Below are 27,157 nucleotides of genomic sequence, written 5' to 3'. Positions count from 1 at the left end.
GTGATGCACAAGTTATGTTTGCCAACCGCCCTATGCAATAATCCCGAAGAGAAGTAGACTTTTTGCATAATCAAACAACATGGCGGCCTCCATCAGACTGCTGGTCCGGAGGGTACTGCGAGACCCTCCTCACGTCCTAAACAACAACACTACAAGGACAAACGATACTGTCCGAAGAAAGCTCGGAGGAGGAGGAGGAGGAGGAGGGAGGCTACGGTGGACGGCGTGCCGAGGTTTCAGCGACGGTGACAGAGACAGAGACACACACTTCGGCTTCCAGACCGTCCCTGAGGCGGAGAAGGCACAGAGAGGTATGTATGTGTATGGGCTCATGCAATGCAATCAATGCGCACGCACGCACGCGCACACGCATACACACACACAGATTGTTGTGGACATTAAAAAAAAAAAATGTTATGGACATATTATTGTCATTGTATTGAGATGTGCTTACATGTGAAATGTACTCATTCTGCATTTTCTTTTGACAGGTGGGCGGGGGCATTCGAGCATGGGGCTAGGCGATTTTTATTTATTTATTATTTTACTATAGTCCTCCTAATTAACCCCAGGAAATTACATCTGGCCACAAAAAAAATCACAGGATCTACTGAATGTGAAGGTAGCCTACTGGGGGGAAGCCACATTGTGTGTCATAGACATAGGCTCAATATGTCAATATGAATCCCCCCCCACCCCCCCACCCCATTTTCCCTCACTGTATATTGTATCTTTTCCCTTTTTTGCTTCCCATTATGATGAATTACTGTTCTGTTCTTTAGCTACATAGAAATGTCTATTTGTATGACTCTAAATGTTTGTATGTCTTTAAATGTTTTGATGAATTGAACAATGTGGACCCTGTTGTAAACAAGTGTAATGCTTAATTGGGTCGTCCACTCACAGTTGACAGTCTTTGTATTGAGTTTGTGCTTAAAATGTACTGTAAATTCTACAAACTGTTAATAAATATTTCAATCAATCAATCAATATGTCAGTTTGACACATTCAGTAGATCCTGTGATTTTCTTCCCATGCTCGAATGCCCCCGCCCCCCTGTCAAAAACAGCTAAAATCCCTAAAATGATAGAAAGCATCAAATGAAAAAAAAACAAAACACTAAAGTTGTCCTTTAATGTAATTCCTCGAGCATTGAGCATAACCAACATGCTCAGAAGACACAAAATGAAGTGACAGTGACTGAGCAGCCAGTTGTTAATTGTTGTTGTTTTGTCCTCAAGTGTACAAGGTGTCTAACCCATTTTGACCTGAGATCAGATTCTAAAAATGTCTTCTACATCCTGACAGTTTTCGATTTTTCAAAAATAGCAGACCTACAAGCTCGTAGCGCGCCACTCGGTGGCGCGCTATGAGCTTGTAGATCTGCTGTTTTTCAATAGCTAAAGCATAACGTAATGCTAACACCAAAAGGGGTTGTTGTTGTATTGTTGTTTTCTCCTCAGTGTACAAGGTGTTTAAGAGTGTTGTTTTCTCCTCAGTGTACAAGGTGTTTAAGAGTGTTGTTTTCTCCTCAGTGTACAAGGTGTTTAAGAGTGTTGTTTTCTCCTCAGTGTACAAGGTGTTTAAGAGTGTTGTTTTCTCCTCAGTGTACAAGGTGTTTAAGAGTGTTGTTTTCTCCTCAGTGTACAAGGTGTTTAAGAGTGTTGTTTTCTCCTCAGTGTACAAGGTGTTTAAGAGTGTTGTTTTCTCCTCAGTGTACAAGGTGTTTAAGAGTGTTGTTTTCTCCTCAGTGTACAAGGTGTTTGAGAGTGTTGTCTTCTCCTCAGTGTACAAGGTGTTTGAGAGTGTTGTTTTCTCCTCAGTGTACAAGGTGTTTAAGAGCGTTGTTTTCTCCTCAGTGTACAAGGTGTTTAAGAGTGTTGTTTTCTCCTCAGTGTACAAGGTGTTTAAGAGTGTTGTTTTCTCCTCAGTGTACAAGGTGTTTGAGAGTGTTGTTTTCTCATCAGTGTACAAGGTGTTTGAGAGTGTAGTTTTCTCCTCAGTGTACAAGGTGTTTAAGAGTGTTGTTTTCTCCTCAGTGTACAAGGTGTTTGAGAGCGTTGTTTTCTCCTCAGTGTACAAGGTGTTTAAGAGCGTTGTTTTCTCCTCAGTGTACAAGGTGTTTAAGAGTGTTGTTTTCTCCTCAGTGTACAAGGTGTTTGAGAGTGTTGTTTTCTCCTCAGTGTACAAGGTGTTTGAGAGTGTTGTTTTCTCCTCAGTGTACAAGGTGTTTAAGAGTGTTGTTTTCTCCTCAGTGTACAAGGTGTTTGAGAGTGTTGTTTTCTCCTCAGTGTACAAGGTGTTTAAGAGTGTTGTTTTCTCCTCAGTGTACAAGGTGTTTGAGAGTGTTGTTTTCTCCTCAGTGTACAAGGTGTTTAAGAGTGTTGTTTTCTCCTCAGTGTACAAGGTGTTTAAGAGTGTTGTTTTCTCCTCAGTGTACAAGGTGTTTAAGAGTGTTGTTTTCTCCTCAGTGTACAAGGTGTTTGAGAGTGTTGTTTTCTCCTCAGTGTACAAGGTGTTTAAGAGTGTTGTTTTCTCCTCAGTGTACAAGGTGTTTAAGAGTGTTGTTTTCTCCTCAGTGTACAAGGTGTTTGAGAGTGTTGTTTTCTCCTCAGTGTACAAGGTGTTTGAGAGTGTTGTTTTCTCCTCAGTGTACAAGGTGTTTAAGAGTGTTGTTTTCTCCTCAGTGTACAAGGTGTTTGAGAGTGTTGTTTTCTCCTCAGTGTACAAGGTGTTTAAGAGTGTTGTTTTCTCCTCAGTGTACAAGGTGTTTAAGAGTGTTGTTTTCTCCTCAGTGTACAAGGTGTTTGAGAGTGTTGTTTTCTCCTCAGTGTACAAGGTGTTTGAGAGTGTTGTTTTCTCCTCAGTGTACAAGGTGTTTAAGAGTGTTGTTTTCTCCTCAGTGTACAAGGTGTTTGAGAGTGTTGTTTTCTCCTCAGTGTACAAGGTGTTTGAGAGTGTTGTTTTCTCCTCAGTGTACAAGGTGTTTAAGAGTGTTGTTTTCTCCTCAGTGTACAAGGTGTTTGAGAGTGTTGTTTTCTCCTCAGTGTACAAGGTGTTTAAGAGTGTTGTTTTCTCCTCAGTGTACAAGGTGTTTAAGAGTGTTGTTTTCTCCTCAGTGTACAAGGTGTTTGAGAGTGTTGTTTTCTCCTCAGTGTACAAGGTGTTTGAGAGTGTTGTTTTCTCCTCAGTGTACAAGGTGTTTAAGAGTGTTGTTTTCTCCTCAGTGTACAAGGTGTTTGAGAGTGTTGTTTTCTCCTCAGTGTACAAGGTGTTTAAGAGTGTTGTTTTCTCCTCAGTGTACAAGGTGTTTAAGAGTGTTGTTTTCTCCTCAGTGTACAAGGTGTTTGAGAGTGTTGTTTTCTCCTCAGTGTACAAGGTGTTTAAGAGTGTTGTTTTCTCCTCAGTGTACAAGGTGTTTGAGAGTGTTGTTTTCTCCTCAGTGTACAAGGTGTTTAAGAGTGTTGTTTTCTCCTCAGTGTACAAGGTGTTTAAGAGTGTTGTTTTCTCCTCAGTGTACAAGGTGTTTAAGAGTGTTGTTTTCTCCTCAGTGTACAAGGTGTTTGAGAGTGTTGTTTTCTCCTCAGTGTACAAGGTGTTTAAGAGTGTTGTTTTCTCCTCAGTGTACAAGGTGTTTAAGAGTGTTGTTTTCTCCTCAGTGTACAAGGTGTTTGAGAGTGTTGTTTTCTCCTCAGTGTACAAGGTGTTTGAGAGCGTTGTTTTCTCCTCAGTGTACAAGGTGTTTAAGAGTGTTGTTTTCTCCTCAGTGTACAAGGTGTTTAAGAGTGTTGTTTTCTCCTCAGTGTACAAGGTGTTTAAGAGTGTTGTTTTCTCCTCAGTGTACAAGGTGTTTGAGAGTGTTGTTTTCTCCTCAGTGTACAAGGTGTTTAAGAGTAGTTTTCTCCTCAGTGTACAAGGTGTTTAAGAGCGTTGTTTTCTCCTCAGTGTACAAGGTGTTTAAGAGTGTTGTTTTCTCCTCAGTGTACGAGGTGTTTGAGAGTGTTGTTTTCTCCTCAGTGTACAAGGTGTTTAAGAGTGTTGTTTTCTCCTCAGTGTACAAGGTGTTTGAGAGTGTTGTCTTCTCCTCAGTGTACAAGGTGTTTGAGAGCGTGGCCCAGAAGTATGATGTGATGAACGATGCCATGAGTCTAGGGATACACCGCCTGTGGAAAGACACGCTCCTCCACGCCATGAACCCTCAGCCGGGACAACGTCTGCTGGATGTGGCCGGAGGCACAGGTAGGATTTATTTGCCCGTAGCACTTGCCCTAGCCCCTTCGATAGCACTTTATGTAGACTTAGATAGCATTTTATACAGACGTTATGTAGACGGCACTAGAATTGCATTCTATGTAGTCATAGCATAACTTTATAGTATATATTATGTACTCCACTGTTACGTTCTTAGCTTACGCATGCTTCATGTTTTTTATGTATGTGATGTATTGCCATGGTTTTTTGTTCTTGCTTAATGTAAGTCGCTCTGAATTTTAAGAGCGTCTGTTAAATGCCTAAATTGTAATTGTGTGCCCTGTCTTTAATTACTGTATGACCAGTCCAGTATTTACTAATGACAATTACAATTTAGTAGGGGTGGGGTGCACGATTATGATATTTAGTTTTGTGGCAATCGTTTCGGTCCTCAGACCTTCGTCAGTGCTATGGTTTTTCACAGACAAAGAACTTACTCTTAAACAACTCCAAAACAATACAGCTCAGGTGCTGAGAATTACTAATTGGTGACATCACCTGATTGTGGGCGTGGACATTACAGAAAGGATATACAAAATCACAGTTATATAGGAAACAAGAATATTACATACATCACATGTTGACAGACTTATATAATCACTTTTTGAATAAGACTTTTTACTTTATAGGTAGCACTGGAGGGAGAGATCTTCATTTAAGCCACCTGGATTGACAGACTTAAAAAAAAAAAAAAATAATAATAATAATTGCACCATGACAGCACAAAGCACCATGAGCACAGCATGATAAAATAAAATATATTTTTCTAAGACTCAGTCTAAGGAGTTTTACTTATTTTTCTATACGGTGTATAGTCAAAGTTTTATGTTTTTGAGACCACCGCTACCGTAGTTAAGTTTGAAGAAAAAAAGGACGAAGAAAGGCGCAACAGTTTTCTCAGTGCTTCAGTTTTTGTGGCAATGGCAGATTCGTCTGGCTACACGAGGCTAGTGAATCCTACTGTTGTAGCCTACGGATTAAACAACTTGATAGATGAACTGAATCAAGAAAGATGAATTGAATGCACTGTTTTTAGGCAGATTATGGAGCACTTTATTTGATTTGATAGACGAACTGAATATGCATTGTTTTTAGGTAGAATAAGTATGAAGCACTTATTTATTCTAGGATTGTATGTTCTGTGTTTCTTTTCTCACCTGTCCCTCCCTTTTTTAATGCTGACCCTGGGAAAGGAAAGGAAAGTTACCATGTTTACCCAGGGTAACTGGACTAAGCTCAAGAACTTGTTTACAACCAGGCCCTGCTCATAGAACATTTCATGGTAGAGGTTCAATGCCTTGTCCAAGGGCACTTCAGTGGTGGTAATTTTAATGTGCCGGTCCGGGGATACGAACTAGCGACCTTCCGATATCAAGACCGCTTTGCAAACCGTTTGGCCACCGCTGCCTAATAGCTGCGCTCCAACATGTCTTATGCACTTGTTGTGCAAATGGCAAATAAAGTCTATTCTGTTCTATTCAGGTGACATCGCCGTCCGTTTCCTGGACTACGTGAGCTTCCAGCGGGATCGGCGCCAGCGGCGGGCCGTGCGGTCCAATCAGACCCCGTCCTGGCAGGACATCTCCAGCAAGTACTACGCCTCCTCAGGGGAGCGGGCCGGCGCCGACCAGCCGGGCCAGGAGGAGTCCCGGGCCGTGGTCTGCGACATCAACAAGGAGATGCTCAGAGTGGGCAAGCAGAAGGCCGACGGCTCGGGCCGCGGCACCGACCGTAAGCTCCCCAAACGTCAAGCTCACGTGTAGTAGGGCAGGGCAGTTTACCGGAAATATCAAGAAACCCACATTTATCACAAGTTCACAACAAATCACTTTAAAAGAAATATATATAATCAACCAAATCGATTAGTCTTAGATTAACACACTCTCGTGCAATTTGAGCACTTTCCAATCTTACTTTTACATTATTGTTTCTCACTAATGCTCATTATAAGATGGTACAATTTATACTCTACTATCTACTCACTCTGCACGTTATTGTTGGTTCAGAAACCTGCCTACCAATGACACGGTCTATGGGGATTCTGTCTATGGGGATTCCAACAACAGCCTTTCTGCAAAATAGCAGTAATATTATAATCATAATTATAATAGTATGATGTCACCAATATCACAGTTTTTTTTTCATTGACACGTTTGAAGAAATCAAACCAGCCTACCAATGATGTCTCTGGTAGACAGGTTCGTGAACTGCAGTAGTCTTGTTTTGTAAAGTGACTTCTAAAATGTTTTTAAAGTAATAGAGCACCGAAGTCAATATCGGTAGAGGGTGCAAATTCACAGGTTCATGTACTTTTTATTTGCATTATAATCCTCATAGGGGGGGATTTTAGATCGCCTCATATAAGAACTGTGTTTGAAAAAGAAACATGTCACCCCGGCCGCTTCACTCATATGGATATGAAGATTCAACTGACTGAGAGAAAACGCAAAATTGTTACTGCTGCTGAATTAGTTACATTTTCGCTACAAGCAGACTGTATCATATATGAGTGACTGACTGTTGCAAACGATACAGACACCTCCCTGACAATAACGCAGAGAAAGCTTGTTTATTTTTGGACCACAACGCTTATAGAGTGTCGCAGTCCCACCCCCTTTCAGACGACGAGTGGCCCAGGAAATTAATCGCAATGCATTTTTCCCATGGGCTTTTCATTTCCTGGGCCACTCGTCGTTCTGAAAGGGGGAGGGACTGCGACGCTCTATAGTAGATGATATTAAGATCACCCCATGTTCTCCATAGAGAAATTACTTCCGCGAACCAGGGGAATCGAAGGGATGAGCGAGTTACGTCAGGACTTCGGTGCTCTATAATAACACAGACATCCACGGTTTCCACTCGACAGCGGCGACCTTTCGAAAATGTTTGTGTGGCGTGACTCAGTGACGGGTATGTTTGTTTTGTGCGCTGCTGTCTGTGTGCCACAGGCCTGTCCTGGGTGGTGGGAGACGCAGAGGAGTTGCCCTTCGATGACGACCAGTTTGATGTTTACACCATCGCCTTTGGCATTCGCAACGTCACCCACATGGATCAGGTGATGGAGACGACACTTAACATATCGTTGCCGTCAGGCAGAAACCTCACATGAAAGTATTTTCCTTCTATTTCTACCCCAACTGAAAAGGGGGGACCTGTTTATCCATCTGTCTTCTTCTACCAAACCACTGTGTGTGCACAAATCTCTCCGTGCACAACACACAAATACCAAACGACTCGCCCCTTTACCAACTTGCCCCCGCGATTTTTTTAAATGTAGTTAATTTTGCATTTCCCTCCCTCTCTGAAATCTGAAATTATCTTGTATACAGATTTATTTGATTGTATAGTAGTCGATCTCTATACTTTTGAAAGAACAACATGACACAGAGACGGTGACTGCTTAATTAAGTTAATTTAGGACCTTCTAGCAGTTAATTTAGTTTTTAATCACATTTCTTCCATGTAGCCCATGTTTTGTAATGTCATCATCATGCTATTATGCCCGTGGATATACAGAGTGAACTTAACAATGATAAACTAATATGATAATACCTTTTAAATAATCACCAACATGAATTATGTTTGTTATTTAGAGTAGTGGGGCGAGATGGAAAAGGGGCGACCGTACCTGTTACCCAACATACTTAATTGTCCGATTTACTGTACACTTCGTACTTTTATGGAAATACATTTTTGAGCAATACCTACTGCAGCTGCTTGCTGTGCTGTTAAATGTGTCACCACTAGAGGCCACCCCTTCCCACTTTTAAAAATGTTGTTCTTTTTTTTATTGATTTATATTGTTCTCTTTTTTTTAACTTTTCCTTTTTGCCGTGGCGCTAGAGCTGGACCGGCCTTTTTAGTTATTATTATTATGAAATCCTGAACCTGTATGATGTTTCACCGCACCGTTCCATAGTTCTTGTAGTCAAAAAGGGCCCAGAGTCCCTATGGGGATTACAATGCAAATAAAAAATACATTTGCGCCCTCTACCGATATTGACGTCAGACTTCGGTGCTCTATTGTCAATTCCTATGAAGTGATGCTGTGGAGTCTCTGTTGGTATGGATGCCTCTAAATGTAAATCCTTTGTTCTATTCAGGCACTCCAAGAGGCACTGCGGGTCCTGAAGCCTGGAGGAAGGTTCATGTGCTTAGAGTTCAGCAAAGTGACCAACCCAATGCTTGCTAGGTGAGGACACAGAAGAAATGCATTTATTTGTATATATATCTTTACGTGGATGGATACCTGCTTGTTATTATTTGGCGTCCTGGTGCTCAAACCCTAATGTTTTTAATAAGGATTATTGTTCATTGCTTCCATCCTGGAAGTATCTGGAGCTCCGTTGAGAGCAAAAACAGCGACTTTAAAGGAGAATTCCATACTAAAAGGCTTTCTTACCTTTCTTTGTAGTTGTTGCGTCCCCACCAAAGAGGTCCAGGTGTTATTTTGTGCAAAAGCTCCTTATTGGCTATTTCCCCTACCATAAGCCCTAAATGAATTGCATTGAATTGAATGGGAATTGAATGGGGCTATGGGGTGTTGTGCTAATTTGCTTATTTCCATCGCTCAAAATTATAATTTATTTGTATATATCCTCTCTTCATAATGTAAATAATATCCCAAGCGGCACACTTTACTACTTCTTTCGATGGAAATAAGTGAATTAGCATAACACCCCATAGCCCCATTCAATTCCCATTCAATGCAATGCAATTCATTGAGGGCTTATGGTAGGGAAAATAGCCAATAAGGAGTTTTTGCACAAAAAAACACCTGGACCTCTTTGGTGGGGACGTAACAACTACAAAGAAAGGTAAGAAAGATAAGAAAGCATTCTAGCATGGAATTCTCCTTTAACTCTAACGTTTGATCTAAGCCATAGAATAAAGAAGTCCCTTTCCACTGGATTATTGGCGGTGTTGCCCATCCACTGATAAAGTCCTTGATTCCCATATAAATGGATGTGAGAATATGGACGTCTCTCTTCCATAATTATAATTGAGAAACAAGTGTGTGTGCTCAGGCCCAGGCCGTAGCGTAACGGTCTGGGCACCGGACTGGTAATCCAGTCGCAGTGTGCCGCGGGTTCGACTCCCGGACCCGACACGGCCTTTACTGCATGTCATCCCCCCATCTCTCTCCCGTTTCCTGTCAGCCTACTGTCTGTCCCTTCAAAAAATCAATAAAAGGCGTAAGCCGCAAAAAAATATCTTAAAAAAAAAAAAAAAAAGTGTGTGTGCTCAAATCTCATAAATGATTACTGTCAAATGTATATCTGAATATGTCTTTGTACAAGAAATCAGTGTTTCCAGAAGCTGATAGTGTGGCCGTGTGGGTGTCGCGTGCGTGCGTGCGTGCATGCGTCGGACCCGTGCATGCAACACCCACACGGCCACCTACTAAAATAATCACACTGTGGGGGCTGGTCATGATTCTGTGCCGCCCCCCTCCCACACAATAATAATGCATACAGTATAGGGGAAACACTGAGAAATTGAGGGAAATAAATAGATTACACTATAATATAAGCACTACTAGCAAATAGTTTGAACACATGTTATGAGCACATGCCACCATACGCTTAATTTCCGCTCTTCGTTCACCCCCGGTCACTTCCTTCCTAGTGTACCGCGGCAGAAAGAATGCCTCGTCTCTCCTAATCCCAGGGCGCTCTCCGTGGTTTTGATCTGATGGATATACTAACCCATTTTGACCTGAGATCAGATTTTAAAAATGTCTGTTTGAAAATGACAGTTTTCTGGAAAAGCTATGTTTCTATGTCAGTCGTTCTTCGATTTTTCAAAAATAGCAGACCTACAAGCTCTTAGCGCGCCACTCGGTGGCGCGCTAAGAGCTTGTAGATCTGCTATTTTTAAATAGCTAAAGCATAACATGATGCTGACACCAAAAGGGGTTCCCGCCCTGAATGTGCTAAGCTCTTCATTCCCGACTTCTCACCTGCCTCTCGTTCAAAAATATGAACGCGAGGGATCATCAGTGATTATTATCGGATTCTTAGCGAGGTATAAGCAAGCAATCCGATTGTTTTCCGGAACCGAATAGGGGGGTGCTTTACAGAGTAAAAGCGGCCATGTCTTCTCGGCACCCCGAGCTTCTATTTTGAAGGAATCCCGGCGCTGATTGTGTTAATAATTTTTGAATATCCAGAATTTAAAGTATTCGCTTGACAGTAACTGGTGCCATATGTCATTCTGCAGGCTGTATGACGCGTACAGTTTCCAGATGATCCCGGTGCTGGGGGAGGTGATCGCAGGGGACTGGAAGTCATACCAGTATCTGGTGGAGAGCATCCGCAAGTTCCCTGACCAGGTAACACTCAATTCAATTCAATGGGCTTCATTGGCATGAGAAAACATACGTTTACATTGCCAACGCAGAAAGAACAATACAACAATACAGCAATACAATCAAAACAAAAATGATGTACATTTGAAAGTCAGAATCTTCAATAGATCAATTTCTATGTATCAAGATCACTGGATGCAGGTTTAGTGCAGGAATATACACAATGATTAGTCTTTAGGGTGGTTGTGTTCCATTTGATATCCTTCTCCTGTCACAGCAACTCACAAATCTTGCTGCTATGTTTGCACATTGTACTTCGCCCAGCAGATAACACTCACTGCTGTCTGCTGCAGTGTTCATTTTGTTGACAAAAACTGATGAAAGATATATATGCCAAATCCTTTTTGACATTATAATTCTACGGACAGAAAATTGTCTCATTCTATCTATATCTTTCTTTTTTTTTTTTTTTAACAGGAGACGTTTAAAGGTATGATTGAGGATGCTGGTTTCTACCGTGTACAATATGAGAACCTTACTGGGGGTGTGGTCGCCCTCCATTCTGGCTTCAAGCTGTGACACCTGAGGACGATTCTACAAATGCCTTCTAAATCCTGACAGTTTTCTGAAAAACCGTATGTTTCTGTATCAGTGGTGCTCAATATTTCATGTCCAGGACCCCAGAAACTATTATGTAATTGGCCACTGACCACTATCTGAAAATAATGTTGTTCCAGGAACCCCTTTGGTTAAATCTCACATTTTCACGATTTTTCTAAAATAGCAGACCTACAAGCTCGTAGTGTGGCACTCGGTGCCGCGCTATGAGCTTGTAGATCTGCTATCTTTCAATAGCTAAAGTGTAACATAATCCTTGAAACATCAAAAGGGGTTCCCACCCAGAATCATTTGCTGCTGACTCTGTGACTACGGCCGTTCCTGCTTGTACCAAAGACTGTGGCAAAACCACAATGGGTTTGGGCACATCTAAGATTCCATGCCAAAGGAAGCCGACTCCCGACGTCTTTTCCCGGGTTTTTAGACCACCCACGTGGTCGGCAAGATTCCCGGAAAAGCTTTTATTGCCCCAGCTGTCTAAAAAAACGGAAATTACGCAAAACACAGCTTCTTCTGTCCGTGCATGGAATCTAAAGTGTGCCCAGGCTGAATGCCCTGTATCAGATTGGAGCTCAGTTCACAGGACGTGTACTACTGTACTGTGTGTATATTTGCTTTGTATTTATTTCCCTGTGTTCAGTGGAGCTTTCAAAAACATGAGGGGCGAAAAAAAGATGAGAGGTTAAGACATAAATAGCTTAGAATGTACTGTACGTACAGTTGCTGTTGGTGATATGAGTGAGTGAGTGAAACAGAGATATTATTTGTGAAAATGTTTTGCATTGTTTAACATGTTTTACATTTTTACAATAAATGCAAAAAAAAAACCCTGCCTATATCAATGCTCTGTATCTGAGTGAAAATAATGATTTTACAACTATTATTCTGAGCACACAAATGCATAAGGGGTTCCTGCAACAAGGAACTGGGAGACCAGGTCAGAGTACCACTACAGGGGGGGACATTTCTTGGAGGAACTCGGATGTTGGTGTACCTTTTTTAATAACGGGTTATTATGCACAGAGACTGACTTCTGCATCAGACTCGGCCCTAGGTCACCATCTAGCCTCATTAACCCAGACATATGCAAATCTACTTTGCAAAAGCATGAAAGTTCAAGTTTATTGGTCATTTAAAATAAACACACCTTATACAATGTATTCGGTTTTTTGTTGACCAAAAGGGAGTGTTGGCAGAAGCCTCAGCTTATAATGCCTGTCCTTTTAATATTCAAAATAGCTATAAAGTATGAAAATACAAAAAAACAAACAAGACAAAACACACAAACATAACAAAACAAGACAAAAAAACAAACAGACAAATGGAAAAGGACAAAAAAAAAGGAGAGAAAATAATAATATAGGATCAGGGAAGTGGATCGTTTCCTCGTTTAATATACAGTTTGTTTTGCTCGTTATCGTTTAAATGGCACATAGCTATTTGACCTCTGACCCCACTGGAGTGGCCTGTCAGTTTTTAAGTGGTGCAGCCTAGTGGAGAGTGTGGTGTTGTAGAGGAGGTCTCCTCAAACGTGTGCGTATTTTAGACCAGTTGATATGAAGAGCTGTTTTTTTTTATTGTAGGCACTCCACTTATCTAACTAATTAAAACTAATTTGTTAATGTTATTAACGGTTATAAATGTTATTTAAAAAAAAATACACAAACATATTTTTTTGTTTAAATACTTAATTTATTGTTTTAATCGATTTTGTTTAACCTGTACTTTTATTCTGAAGAGCAAGTCGGTCACCGGAAGTCTTATCCCCCTTATCCTGGCTCCCTTGACACTGCTCAGGGTTGCCATGTTAGTATAATAAATGACCAAAGCATTCATAATTAAAGACATGCATAGTATTTATAAATGACAAATGCATCAAATATGGATTTATTGGTATTATATGGCGATATTATTGGGCTTGTTTTGGCTTGTTTTTCGAGGGAAGATTTGGCCTATTTTATGTCGCTAGTAGAGTTAGCTTGTTTTGGGCTTGTTTTTGGCAGTGTTGTTTTCGTCGACTAAAACTAAGACGAAAATGATCGTCGACTGATCGATGATTTTCACTGACTAAAACTAAATAAAAACGAATCTATGATGACTAAAACTAAGACTAAATATACTGACAATTTCGTCAACAAATAAAAACTAGACTAAAAAGAGATCCAGTTTTATGCTGGGTTGCATACTGAAAATAGCAGATATACAATCTCACAACACGTCGTGCTGCGACGCGTTGTGAGATTGTATATCTGCTATTTTCAGCATGCAACCAAAGTGTAAAATATGTCATTACAACGACATCAAGGCCTGTCAAAACACATTTTAGTCGACTAAATCAACTGTAGATTTAGTCGACTAAAATCGTATGACATTTAGTCGACTAAAACTAGACTAAACACTAGAACATTCCAAGTGACTAAAATGTGACTAAAACTAAGTGAAAACTATTCAAGAGACTGACTAAAACTAAAATAGAAATGTGCTGCCAAAAACAACACTGGCTAGTAGAGTTTGCTTGTTTTGGGCTTGTTTTTGGAGGTGGGTTGGCTTATATCTCTCACAGGAGTTGGCAACTCTGACACTGTTGCTGCATAAAGCTCGAGTCGCTAGCAGCAGAGCATTAGCATTTAGCACACAGTCTCCTTTTAATGAGCATTTATTTACCGCATATAAATGTACATTTGCTAGAACGCCATCTAAAACCATCAACGGACACCACGTTTTAGTGATTTAACTTAAAGTACACTACGGAAGCCGTGTGTACTCCATGTGATATACTAATTATGGTGTAGCTAACGTTAGCAATATAGCTGTAAAAAGTTAACTTTTACAAATGTTTTCATTGTTTTTAATATGGTAGCTGGGGTGGCATTCATTCACCAGCAGCTATAAACGACTGTCCCCAACATGGACGGAATAATAATAATAATAATAATAATGATAATTAAGCCTGAATTAAGTGTTACAGGAAAACGTTATTATGTTTTACCAGAACGTGGGTGTTATTATTTTGAAAGTTAGAGAACTTGGACAACAAGCAGAAAGACAGAACTGTCCTCATTCATATTAGGACACATAATCTACAGCAACAGAAGAAAGAGCGTATAAACTATAAACGATGCCTTAATTGACCCTCTCTTCGTAAATAAATACACTGTTCCAGACAGTAGACTAAAATACTGTAGACTATAGTAGGGACTCATTTCATTTATGATGGCAAGTGCCTTGGCAGCCAAACTTGGGCTGAACTCGCTGAGGAGAAGACACGCCAAGAACTTCAACATCAGGATCAGTACGATGGAATCAGACATGGAGTTCAGCTGCGAGGTGTGCGTTTGTTTTTAAGAGATTTACATTTAACGACGACTGCTTTAATGTTAGAAGACAACCATGTATTCTATTCAGCTATACTGGGGCTTCACTTTTCTGACACAAGGTGGCAGCATTGTACCTATATGAGCAATATTGAAAATGTGAAATGTGTCTACAACTAAAGACCAACTGAGGGCATTTAAAAATATATATATTATTGAAACTTGTCTTATACAGACATGGAGTCATTCACATTTTCATCAAGGTCATATAGCCTAATCAACTTCTACATGCCTGTCATATTGTTAAGTATTTGTATGGACCAAGACTTTTAATTAAACACACCACACGCTATTATTGGCCTTGCATTTTTCAATGTCAATGGTTTCAATAACAATGTGTTTGATGACATGTCAGGGAGCAAAAAGGGGGGTAAAAAAAGCCATACAAAATGTCTTGCAAAAGGCCATCCCTGTATTTAAAGGGGAGGGACCCCACAAAGGGGTAATTACACAGGACTGCAGAATGTCAATTGAAGGTTTGCACTTTCTATTTTCTGTGCTGGGATGATAATTTGATCAATTATGCATTTTTGTAAATAGCAATCATTGGGCCCTGACCACCTATAATAATTTTAATTTAGCGACACATAGGGCTATATTCTCAACACAGACACACCCAACCACCATTCTGCACAGTGAGCTGATTTGAAAATGGATATCGATTCCATGCATTTGCCTTTCAGTCTTTTCACTTCCTCTTGCTGCGTTTTCTTCTGCGCGACAGCCTGAATGTATTGAATTGTGAAGTCATAATTTTTACCCCCCTGGTTAGCAAAGACAAAATATATTTTAACCCTTTTTGGTGTTGTAAGCATTATGTTATGCTTTAGCTATTTAAAAACAGCAGATCTACAAGCTCATAGTGCGGCACCGAGTGCCGCGCTATGAGCTTGTAGGTCTGCTATTTTTGAAAAATCGTGAAAATGTGGCACAACTCTTTGAATATATTCATTCAGAGCGAACTTTTTTCACTCAAATCTTTGCTTCTGGGGGGGTCCCTGGAACAACATATTTACACATGGGGGTCGGCGGCCAATTACATATATTTTTGGAGGTCCTTGACATGAATATGTTTGAGAACCACTGACATGGAAACAGGTTTTTCATAAAACTGATTTAGAAGACTTTTGTAGAATCGTCCTCAGGTCGAAATGGGTTAATGCATGATGCACCTGATAAAGCTCTCCACTGGCTGGGGTAGAGCTTTCATGTTGTGGCCCAGCATTGATTGAACCAGACTCATAAATACATTGATCAGTATCGGGTGATAACAGGTGACTGGCTAGAATTATTTTATCGGCCACGCGCGGCTGCAATCCTTCTTCGCACCGACTCGCCTACACTGTGGTCAGAAAGCAAGCCTGGTGTGTTCAAGAGCTTGTGCTCTATACTTGCGAGCTGTAAAATGTATGTTTTAACTAGGGCTGACCCAAAAAAATCGATTAATCGACGTTCAATCGATACGCACGGGAATCGATTTTGAAATTTTGAATCGAATAGTCATTAAAAAAAAGGCGGCCCCTTTCGTGAGCCATGCTCGCGCCTTGCCGAGCCTCCTCCGTCCTTATGTGTTAACAAGGAAGTCAAGCAGCTACAGTCATGCCGTCCAGCGGTCCACGCAGGAAAAAGAAGTCAAAAGTGACATGGTTGCATTTTAAAATATGCTAAGAAGTCCACGACCACTGTGATGTCAAAATAATGTGCCACGTTATGCAAAGTTGGCACCTATATAGCGAAGAGGATTCTATCCATGCCTGATTCCCTGCCACTACAACCCCTTCGGAGCGCATCTTCTCCAAAGCGGGATTTATTGTCTCTTTTCTGCACTAATATAAGTACGGTAGTCGGTAACTAACTATAATATTGCACTCTCAGAGACAGAGCCGCTTTTTTGGTTGTGCGAACGCACCTGCGAGACGGCATTTTTGTATTATTTGAAATGGAACCGCTTTACCTCTCTCTCTCTCTCTCTCTACTTTTAACAGTCTATGGTTTTAACCCATTTTGTCCGATTACGTGTGTTTCAGGTTAAATGGAAGGGAAAAGACCTCTTTGATTTGGTGTGCCGGACCCTGGGTCTCAGGGAGACGTGGTTCTTTGGCCTCCAGTATGACGTGAAGGACACCGTCGCCTGGCTGAAGATGGACAAGAAGGTAACGTTCTGAACACCAGTGTCCTGCTCACTTAACTAGTGATAGACCGATAATCGGCCACGGCAGATTATCGGCTTCGATATTCATGATTTTAATTAATATCGGTATCGGTGCTAAAAACAAATAATCGGAAAGAAACGACCGATTACTATATTTCTCATAAATGCGCAAACATGGTGAAACAACCACTTTCATTGAAAATCCGGTTTTGATAAACTAGAACGGTGCCCGTAGGGCCTCTACAGCCCATTGGGCACTGACCTACTTGGTACGCTGAAAGTTGTAAATGAATGCCCCACCCAGATATTATGTCTGTCTCCCTTTTATGCCCATATATGGAGTTCTTTGTAAGGCATGCCCAAATAGGGAGTATATGCAGCCAGCTTGTGGAGTTCTGTCTTGTGTCAGGTCCAAATATGGAGTGCTGTGAGGTCAGAACAGGCCAGATCCATATATGGACACTGGGCATGGGTCCAGAGTCCGGGCAGAGGCCTTTTTGGCGCAGTTCTGGACAATTACACACACACACACACACACACACACACACACACACACACACACACACACACACACACACACACACACACACACACACTTGGTGCATTCATAGATAGATCGATAGATAGATATTGAAAATTATATATATATATATATGCTACAGTACATGTTTGCACTGTAAAAAAAAAGCTGCAATTGATGGAGGGGGAAGTGTTACTGAAACGATGTTGGTGCTTCTTGCACCAACAAAAAATATTTTTTTAACTTTAATTAATCGGCTCATATCGGCTTTTTGATTGTCCACTAATCGGTGATCGGATATATCGGCTAAAAACCATATCGGTCGATCACTACACTTAACAGCAAGACGACAAGATGTTTGGCTTGTGTAGTTACCAGTGTTGTTATTGTCGACTAAAACTAAGTTGACTACCTTTTTCCACTGAGGAAAACTAAATGAACACTAAGCTATGATGACTGAAATAAAGACTAAATAAATGGATAATTTCATCAACAGATAAAAACTAGACTAAAATGTTAGGAAGGGACTAGTGGACAAGAGATCCAGTATAAGTCATTTTACACTTGTTTGCATGCTGAAAATAGCATGACGACGGCATCAAGGGCCCGCCAAAACACATTTTTGGTCGACTAAATCAACTGTAGATTTAGTAATACAGCTGTGCTAGTACTAGTACAAGTGTACTAGTACAAGTGTGACTAGTACATGTAGTACATGTAGTGAAAACTCCTGTAACAAATCAATTTTTGGAAATTATGAACCCATTCTGAACGGGAACCCATTTTGGTGTTGGCATCATGTTATGCTTTAGCTATTGAAAAATAGCAGATCTACAAGCTCATAGCGCGCCACCGAGTGGCGCGCTACGAGCTTGTAGGTCTGCTATTTTTGAAAAATCGAAGAAGGACTGACATTTTTAGAATCTGATCTCAGGTCAGAATTGGTTGATCAGACCAGTGTGTGTCCAGTGGAAACCTCGTATGAATCTGATCTCAGCTCAGAATGGGTTAATCGATTTTGAATTGTTCATAACGGGATTCGCTTCTGGACTGGTTGTTGTTGCAGGTTCTGGACCAGGAGGTGCCCAAGGAGGAACCCATCACGCTCCACTTCCTGGCCAAGTTCTACCCCGAGAACGCCGAGGACGAGTTGGTTCAGGACATTACGCAACACCTCTTCTTCCTGCAGGTATCTTTGATCCTGAAGTTTGCCTGCTGATGTCTTACCTTAACCCATTTAGATCTGACTTCGAAATTTAGAAAAAAGTCTTCTAATTGCTGACAGTTTTCTGAAATACCTCATGTTTCTGTATCAGTGGTGCTCAATATTTCATGTCAAGGACCCCCAAAAATTATATGTAATTGGGTCGCCGACCCCCCTCGGAAAATATGTTGTTCCAGGCAACCCCCAGAAGCAAAGATATGAGTTTAAACATTCGCTCTGAAAGAATATATATTCAAATATTTGCGTCAAATTTTCACGAGCTTGTTGTGATATAGAAGATGTTATATAGAAGTATTAAAGGTATATTCAGTGATTTCACTCAAAAAATCTTAGGTTTCGTTTTTGGCTGTGGGACCCAGCCTTTCGTCCAATCAGGATAGAGAGTCAAAAACGAAACCTAAGGTTTTTTGACCCCCAGGGGTTAATTGGGGACAGGGATGAACTCCTTATATGGCCAGCACACTCTATAGTAGGGAGGATTATCACAACAAATCAAAAAAATAAGTGATATTTGAATTAGGTGAAATCACTGAATATACCTTTAACATTATGCTTAAAAACATCAAAAGAGGTTCCAGTCCAGAATGGGTTAATGACTTGTTCCTCACGAGAGATCCCACCCTGCCCCCCCCCCCCCCCCCCCCATGCACCCAATAGTGTTCACATTGCAGCCCTGTCCAGCCCTGTCCAGCGCTGTCCAGCCCTGTCCAGCGCTGTCTAGCAGCGCTTGTTATTAACCAGTGCATTAAAAGTCGGCTGAGGTAAAAGTCTCCCGTCAGTCTGATCCGAGTCTAATCTAATCCTGTTTTTCTGAGGAAACCTCCGACACAAAAAGCAGCCCTGGGCGTGGCGTTGCGTTGCGTGCACGGTACAGTGCACGGTACACAGTGCACGGTACACAGCCGGCAGGCAAATGAGTCAACATACACTGACAGTGGTGTGTGTGTGTGTGTGTGTGTGTGTGTGCTGCAACACGCGGTGAAGAATACAAACGAGCTGTGCCCCGTGTCGCCTGTCTCCTCATTAGTCTGCTCTCATTAACTCCTGTAATGTCCTCCCCTCAGATAGTGTCACTGGCGTGACAGCTGGATTAGCGCTTATCAGGAGCGATCATGCAACCCTGCTGACACACACTAACACACACACCCCTCATGTGCACACACACACACACACACACACACACACACACACACACACACACACACACACACACACACACACACACACACACACACACACACAGACACACGCACACCCTCTCCATCACCTCAGGCCTGCAGTCTTGACAGCAATGGAGTCTCATTTGTAAAGCAGATTGGAAACCTCAGCCTCTCGTGGCGTCCTGCAATTGGGTGCCTGTCACCTCCGTCTCTCCACGCCCATAGTTGTTAGTTCACAGCAAGAGGCTGCGCAACTGTCTGTTTGGCAGGCGATACGGCTCCAATAAGGCACCGGATTCTCCTCTAACCCATTCTGACCTGAGATCAGATTCTAAAAATGTCTATTACATCCTGACAGTTTCATTATTAACCCATTCTGACCTGAGATCAGATTCTAAAAGTGTCTTCGATTTTTCAAAAATAGCAGACCTACAAGCTCGTATCGCGCCACTCGGTGGCGCGATATGAGCTTGTAGATCTGCTATTTTTAAATAGCTAAAGCACGACACGATGCTAACACCAAAATGGGTTCCCATTCAGAATGGGCTAAAGGCCCCTGGTGCGCGTTCACATCGTCGTCTTCTGTATTTTTAATGTATTGTTTCTTATATTTTTTTAATCTCACAATTTTGTAACCCATGTTTTTTCTCCACCCAGTACCAATTGCCTAAGCTGTCTTGTACTTGTAACGGAGTAGTTCGACATTGCATATTTATACTCTTAACCCATTCTGGACTGGAACCCCTTTTGGTGTTTCAACTAAGCATTATGTTATACTTTAGCTATTGGAAAATAGCAGATCTACAAGCTCATAGAGCTTGTAGGTCTGCTATTTTTGAAAAATCGTGAAAATGTGCCACAAATCTTTAAATATATATTCTTTCAGAAGGGTTTTTTTTTATTTCGACGTCAGGCCTAAATGCGTTAAGTAATACATGTGAGTACGTTTGTCCACCACTGCTGACATCTTAGCGTTTTCAGCGTGTCAGCGCTTTGACTTGTTACGGCTGGGACTCTCTTTCCACAGGACTCTCTGAATCTCTTGTGCAGAACAGGCTTGTGACTGAATCAGCTTGAAGGATGGAGGCCCTGGCTGAGGGATGGCAGTTTAGTTTAGTCTGAAGGGAGGGCGGGAAGCACTGCTTCACTCTGGGCATTTCCAGGGCATCGAGGAATGGCAGTTTAGTTTAGTCTGAAGGGAGGGTGGGAAGCACTGCTTCACTCTGGGCATTTCTAGGGCATCTCTAGGGCATCGAGGCATCTTCACTCTGGGCATTTCTAGGGCATCGAGGCATCTTCACTCTGGGCATTTCTAGGGCATCGAGGTGTCGTCTGCCTCGTCATTTTTCTCCGTGGACCACCGAGCGAGCAGCTTCTCGCAGTCGTTAACGCATGTTCAGATGAAAAGCTACTTGGCACCGACCGGACACCACAGTTAATTAATAGGTCTCTAGTAAAACAAAAAAACACTTATATTATATATTATTTCACTAATCTGCAGTAAGTGGAATAATTGGTCAAAGTTAAAAACTTCTGTATATGTATATGTGTCGTTTTTAAAGCAGAACTCAGCCCCCAAGAGGAGAAGATAATTCAGCCTGTCACACGGCATAGCATCTCACACAGAAAGGTGTACTGTTGGCTTCCTCCAGACCTCCACAAACCAGCCTAGTTTCCGAAGAGATTCCAGTTGTATTTTTCATTTCAGTTAGGCTGCAGTTAGATTACCCAATACCCCAGAAACACAAATCCTTCAATATTGCAAGATTCACTTTGGAGCTCTCCCTCCCAACGGGACTCCGTGCTACACTACAGACTACAGCAGTGGTTTTCAATTGGGGATGTCTCGATACACTTTTTTCGCTTCCGATCCGATCCCGATACCTCAATTTCTGTGTTAGCCGATACCGAATACCGATACCAGTGTCGTGATCTCATGTTGTGTTTATATCTAGCTATATATCTCGTGTTGTGTTTATAGCAGACTCCTCACTCAAACGTGCACTTGCAGTTTGGGGCAACTCCAAAGCAAACTCCACATGCCTCAACATTGTATTTACCTGCCATAGTGTCAACCCCTTACCCCTGTGTCGGATCGGTGGTTAGACTGATATTCACAGATACCGATGTGACCCGATATGACAAATAAGGGCCGATCCGATACTTTTCCCGATACCGATACAGTATCGGGACATCTGTATTTTAAATCCTTTTCATATCAAGGCCCACTATTTATGGGTGTTTGAGCCACGGACCACCATTTGATGACATTTAGCCTCTCAGACCCAAAACTAAAGAATATTTTGGATAGTATTTTTGTCCACCATTCCATGTGGTACCAATAGGTGAGATGATAGGCAAGCATTGATCAAAATGATTTGTTACCAAGCTTTGTATTTAGCTGGGGACCACCTGGAACCCCCCCCTCAGGGTTGAAACCCACTGCTGGCAAAGAGCCAATACTCCTCCTGTGTCATCCACATGAGGAGAGGGACTCTGTAAAAGTCTGGTTGTCAGAGAGAGGCATAGCTTTACTGTTCCTAACTCTGTGCCCCTCCCCCCGTGCCCCCCCCCCCCCCAGGTGAAGAGGAAGATCCTAGACGAAGAGATCCACTGTCCACCTGAGGCCTCCGTGCTGCTGGCCTCGTACGCTGTCCATGCCAAGGTCAGTGACCCTCAACCCCACGTCCATCCAAACAACACTACAGATATTCGGTCTCCTCGTATATAGATGTTCTGCACGGGAAGCTTTCGTCTCTTTGCCATTCACGTTCACCTCCTTAAAAATATCTTTTTGAATTTCCATTTGGCTAATTTGGTTTTCTGCTGCAGGAACTTTTTTAAACGCCTGTGGGGTATTTTCTAATTATGTGCAAACTGCATTTGTGAATTGTGTTCTCGGCTGCCTGTCTCCTGCTGCTCAATCTCACATTGAACCATTGTGTTATTATAATCACCTCCATGCTCTACTGAGTCTACTCTATCCATACATCCATCCGTCCATTAACCACTTAAGCCCTATATACTTTATTATGCGACAAATAACGGAAATAGCGCGCGTGTGTGACGATGTGGAAAAATTCCAGTTTGAAAGTGGTTAGAATCTGCACTCACCTATAATTCCCTGCTCTTTCTTTTTTTGGTGCAAAACGTGTACTGCAAGAAAACCCCCCTCCTTCTGACACTGCCTCCTATAGATAGCCTCCCTATGAAATACCCATGGAAATGCAGGGCCCAGCTCGGATGCAGCTTTTTCTTGACAGGCAATTGGGCTCCTCTACTGAAGACCTGAGTTTTATACCTCAAAGACTTGGCAGAGTGAATCTGCTGAGACCAGCCTCCCCCCAACCAATTTAGACTGTTGTACAGCGTGAAAGAGACTGTAGGTTAAAAAGAAGGGAAGAAAATCGAATTAGCCTGAATTACTGCACTGCGCTGTCAGCAGTGCTTTCAAACAGAACGGCCCACAAGTCCAGTATCAGTTTTCATCTCATCAGTCGTCCACTGATCAGAGCCTGCAGAACCGAAGGGTTCGGTCGGGGGGGAAAGGCAGGTAGTTCTTTGACAGCGTGGCTGACGGAGAGATTTGATTTGATTTTAGATTTTTTTTTAAGGATCTCCATTAGCATGAGATGAGATATACTTTATTAATCCCAGAGGGGAAATTGAAGCGTTACAACAGCATAATGTGACACATAAAAAGCTAAAACTACTGGACAGACAGAAGAACACAAATGGACATAATCACACAAGACCAGGAACACCAAGGTCCTGGTCTTGTGTGATTATGTCCATTTGTGCCATAGCAACCAGCTAGTCTTCCAGGGGTCCACATAAGAATAAACATTACAGTATACACATACAGTTACAAAAACACATTTTGTTAAAAAAGTCAGTATTCAACTTACATTAGTTCGGATAAAATAAAAATAAAAAATTGCTAAGATTACAAGTGAGAGCGGGAAAAAACACACAACGCTTCACTGTATCAAATGGAATTTTAGATGCTTTTTTAATGTTAATTTACTGTATTCCAATGCTTCTCCACCTCTGTTTAACCTAAAAATGACAATCGGCCGGCAAATTAGTCATCCCTAATAGCTAATATCATCGCATCTGCCTTTCAAAATGTCATCCCTGGCTGCGCTCCGTGACTGGGTTATCAATCAATTCTCCCTGGGATATCTCTAATGATGGCATTTAACCCATTTTGGGCGGGAGCCCCTTTTGGTGTCAGCATCATGTCATGCTTTAGCTATTGAAAAATAGCAGATCTACAAGCTCATAGCGCGCCACCGAGTGGCGCGCTACGAGCTTGTAGGTCTGCTATTTTTGAAAAATCAAAGAACGACTGACATAGAAACGTTGCTTTTTCAGAAAACTGTCAGGATGTAGAAGACATTTGTAGAATCTGATCTCAGGTCAGAATGGGATAATGAACTGGCGGGAGACGGGGCCTGCGTTGGCACAGTGCAGTGGTTTTCAACCCTGTTCATATCAAGCTCCATTATTTTTTCAGCATTACAGCGTTCATATTTCCAGAGTTTTAAGCCGTTGAAAATCCTACTTTGAACATAGGTTTATGGGGCCGTGTGTAAAGATCCCATAGCTAGCTGCTTCATATAGGTGTAAAGGGGGGGGGGGGGTACCTAGAGCACAACGTCCCATAGCTGGGGGTACAAACATGTTCCCATTCTGACCTTAGATCAGATTCTAAAAATGTCTTCTACATCCTGACAGTTTTCTGAAAAAGCTATGTTTCTATGTCAGTGGTTCTTCAATTTTTCAAAAATAACAGACCTACAAGCTCGTAGATCTGCTATTGAGCTTGTAGATCTGCTATTTTTAAATAGCTAAAGCACAATGTAATGCTAACACCAAAAGGGGTTCCCGCCCAAAATGGGTTTAAGGAGAATTCCATGCTAGAAGGCTTTCCTACCTCTATTTGTAGTTGTTACGTCCCCACCAAAGAGGTCCAGGTGTTATTTGTAGTTGTTACGTCCCCACCAAAGAGGTCCAGGTGTTATTTGTAGTTGTTACGTCCCCACCAAAGAGGTCCAGGTGTTATTTGTAGTTGTTACGTCACCACCAAAGAGGTCCAGGTGTTATTTGTAGTTGTTACGTCACCACCAAAGAGGTCCAGGGTGTTATTTGTAGTCGTTACGTCCCCACCAAAGAGGTCCAGGTGTTATTTGTAGTTGTTACATCCCCACCAAAGAGGTCCAGGTGTTATTTGTAGTTGTTACGTCCCCACCAAAGAGGTCCAGGTGTTATTTGTAGTTGTTACATCCCCACCAAAGAGGTCCAGGTGTTATTTGTAGTTGTTACGTCCCCACCAAAGAGGTCCAGGTGTTATTTGTAGTTGTTACGTCCCCACCAAAGAGGTCCAGGTGTTATTTGTAATAATAATAATAATAATAAAACTTTATTTGTATAGCACCTTTCATGACATGAAATGCAGCTCAAAGTGCTTTACAGAACAATGGAGAATAAAAGAAAAGCAAGGCAACGACAAAAAACAAGCAGTAATGCAATACAGTGAGGACATGAATAACAAAAAAAATAAAAAATAAAAATAAATTAAAGATCAATTAAAAGCAATGTTGTAGAAGTGGGTCTTGAGCTGAGCTTTAAAAATGTCTACAGAGGCTGCCTGACGAAGGTACAGTGGGAGCTTGTTCCATGCCGACGGCCCGTAGAAGCAAAAAGCTGCTTCCCCGTATTTTTTAGTTGCCATTTTTTTAGGCAAAGCGAGCAGGCCGGCAGTGGAAGACCTTAGGGGGCGGTTTGGGACATATTTAGGCAGGCAGTCATGTAGGTAGGAAGGTGCGAGACCATTGAGAGCTTTATAGACAAGTAAAATAATTTTAAAATCAATCCTAAAAACAACCGGAAGCCAGTGCAGTGATGCCAAAACTGGAGTAATATGTTCTCTCATCTTAGTTCTAGTTAAAACTCTGGCTGCTGCATTTTGGACAAGTTGTAATCTGTCAGTTGTTTTCTTAGGCAGTCCTGAAAAAAGTGCATTGCAGTAATCAAGCCGAGAAAAAACAAAGGCCAAGGACACATAGGCTCTGATTTGTGCAATATTTCTAAGGTGAAAAAAGGCAATCTTGGTAACATGATTAATGTGTGAATTAAAATTAAATTCAGAATCAATAATAACCCCCAGGTTCTTTACTGTACTGTTACTTTCTACAGTCAGGTTGCCAAGTCTGCTTAATATTGATTCTTTCTGTTCACTAGAACCGATTATAAGAACTTCTGTCTTATCCTCATTTAGCTTGAGAAAGTTCTCATTCATCCAACATTTGATGCTAGACAGACAGGTAACCAGCGGGTCTAAAGCACAGGGATCATCTGGAGCCACAGAAATATATAGTTGGGTATCATCAGCATAGAAATGAAAATTAACTCCGTGATTGGCAATGAGTTCGCCCAATGGCAGTATGTACAAGGAGAAAAGCAGAGGGCCAAGAATCGAGCCCTGTGGAATACCAGAACTGATGTCGTGTTTGTCTGAGTCAAACTCGGCTAGATTGACAAAGTAACTTCTATTTGATAGGTAGGAGGAAAACCAGGACAGGGCCGTACCAGACAGGCCTATCCAGTGCTCCAGACGCTGTATTAAAATTGAATGATCAATCGTGTCAAATGCGGCCGTTAGATCTAGAAGTAAGAGAACGGATACATGTTTCTTGTCAGCAGACACCCTAAGATCATTCATTACTTTTACAAGTGCTGTTTCTGTACTGTGACCTTTCCTAAAGCCAGATTGGAATTTGTTGTGCACATTATTGTTCTGTAGAAACACATCCAATTGATGAAAGATGCATTTTTCTAAAACCTTGCCCAGAAAGGGTAGATTTGAAATGGGTCGATAGTTACCCAAAACAGAGGGATCAAGATTGTGTTTCTTGAGAAGGGGCTTAACTATAGCAGTCTTCAGTGAGTCTGGGAAGACGCCTGATTGTAGCGAGCTGTTTAAAAAATTTAGGATATCTCCAATCACACTAAGACCTCTTTGAGAAAGGTGGTGGGAATTGTGTCCAATGAACAGGAGGATGATGTCATTTGTGATATGGTTTTGCGGAGTTCGTCTTCATCAATTGCGCAGAACGATAATAGGCTCCCCCTGGAGAGATCTACCCTGGGACCATTAGCTGCTGTTTGAAGGTTTGCGCTAGCAGCAGCACCATTCATAATATCAGCTCTAATGTTAAAAATGTTGTTGTTACGTCCCCACCAAAGAGGTCCAGATGTTATTTGTAGTTGTTACGTCCCCACCAAAGAGGTCCAAGGTGTTATTTTGTGCAAAATTATTGGCTATTTACCCTACCATAAGCCCTCAATTAATTGAATTTAATTGAATGGGGCTATGGGGTGTTGTGCTAATTCGCTTATTTCCATCGCTCAAAGATTGTATATATCCTCTCTTCATAATGTAAATAGTATCCCAAGCGGCACACTTTACTACTTATTTTAATGGAAATAAGCGAATTAGCACAACAACCCAACCCCCTTTTCAGGGCTTATATTAGGGGAAA

The 27,157-nt window shown here is 41.7% G+C and overlaps 2 protein-coding genes across 2 annotated transcripts in view; both read left to right on the top strand.

The window, feature by feature from the left end:
* The first annotated feature begins 103 nt into the window (after nucleotides 1-103).
* Nucleotides 104-11,926, top strand: coq5 (coenzyme Q5, methyltransferase). The gene is made up of 7 exons (XM_083783633.1): nucleotides 104-311; nucleotides 4,090-4,239; nucleotides 5,734-5,982; nucleotides 7,200-7,306; nucleotides 8,355-8,443; nucleotides 10,474-10,585; nucleotides 11,039-11,926. The coding sequence occupies exons 2-7, from the start codon at nucleotides 4,131-4,133 to the stop codon at nucleotides 11,138-11,140; spliced, it is 768 nt and encodes a 255-aa protein (XP_083639759.1). The 5' UTR covers nucleotides 104-311; nucleotides 4,090-4,130; the 3' UTR covers nucleotides 11,141-11,926.
* Nucleotides 11,927-14,297: 2,371 nt separating this feature from the next.
* Nucleotides 14,298-27,157, top strand: part of nf2a (NF2, moesin-ezrin-radixin like (MERLIN) tumor suppressor a) — a 40,424-nt gene continuing 27,564 nt past the window's right edge. The window contains exons 1-4 of the mRNA XM_083784365.1: nucleotides 14,298-14,506; nucleotides 16,581-16,706; nucleotides 18,292-18,414; nucleotides 22,192-22,275. Of these exons, the coding sequence (XP_083640491.1) occupies nucleotides 14,390-14,506; nucleotides 16,581-16,706; nucleotides 18,292-18,414; nucleotides 22,192-22,275 (450 nt within the window). The 5' untranslated portion in view covers nucleotides 14,298-14,389. The remainder of the gene's footprint in view (nucleotides 14,507-16,580; nucleotides 16,707-18,291; nucleotides 18,415-22,191; nucleotides 22,276-27,157) is intronic.

Source organism: Protomyctophum parallelum (assembly GCF_964188405.1).
Source record: "Protomyctophum parallelum genome assembly, chromosome: 15".
Classification (NCBI taxonomy): domain Eukaryota; kingdom Metazoa; phylum Chordata; class Actinopteri; order Myctophiformes; family Myctophidae; genus Protomyctophum; species Protomyctophum parallelum.
Note: the sequence above shows the minus strand (reverse complement) of the source record. Positions and strands in the feature narration are given on the sequence as shown.

Coding starts and splice junctions, on each gene's coding strand:
- coq5 (XM_083783633.1), top strand. CDS start 4,131: ATGAACGATGCCATGAGTCTAGGGATACACCGCCTGTGGAAAGACACG. Junction 5,983..7,199: donor CTCGGGCCGCGGCACCGACC/GTAAGCTCCCCA, acceptor TGTGTGCCACAG/GCCTGTCCTGGGTGGTGGGA. Junction 8,444..10,473: donor ACCAACCCAATGCTTGCTAG/GTGAGGACACAG, acceptor GTCATTCTGCAG/GCTGTATGACGCGTACAGTT.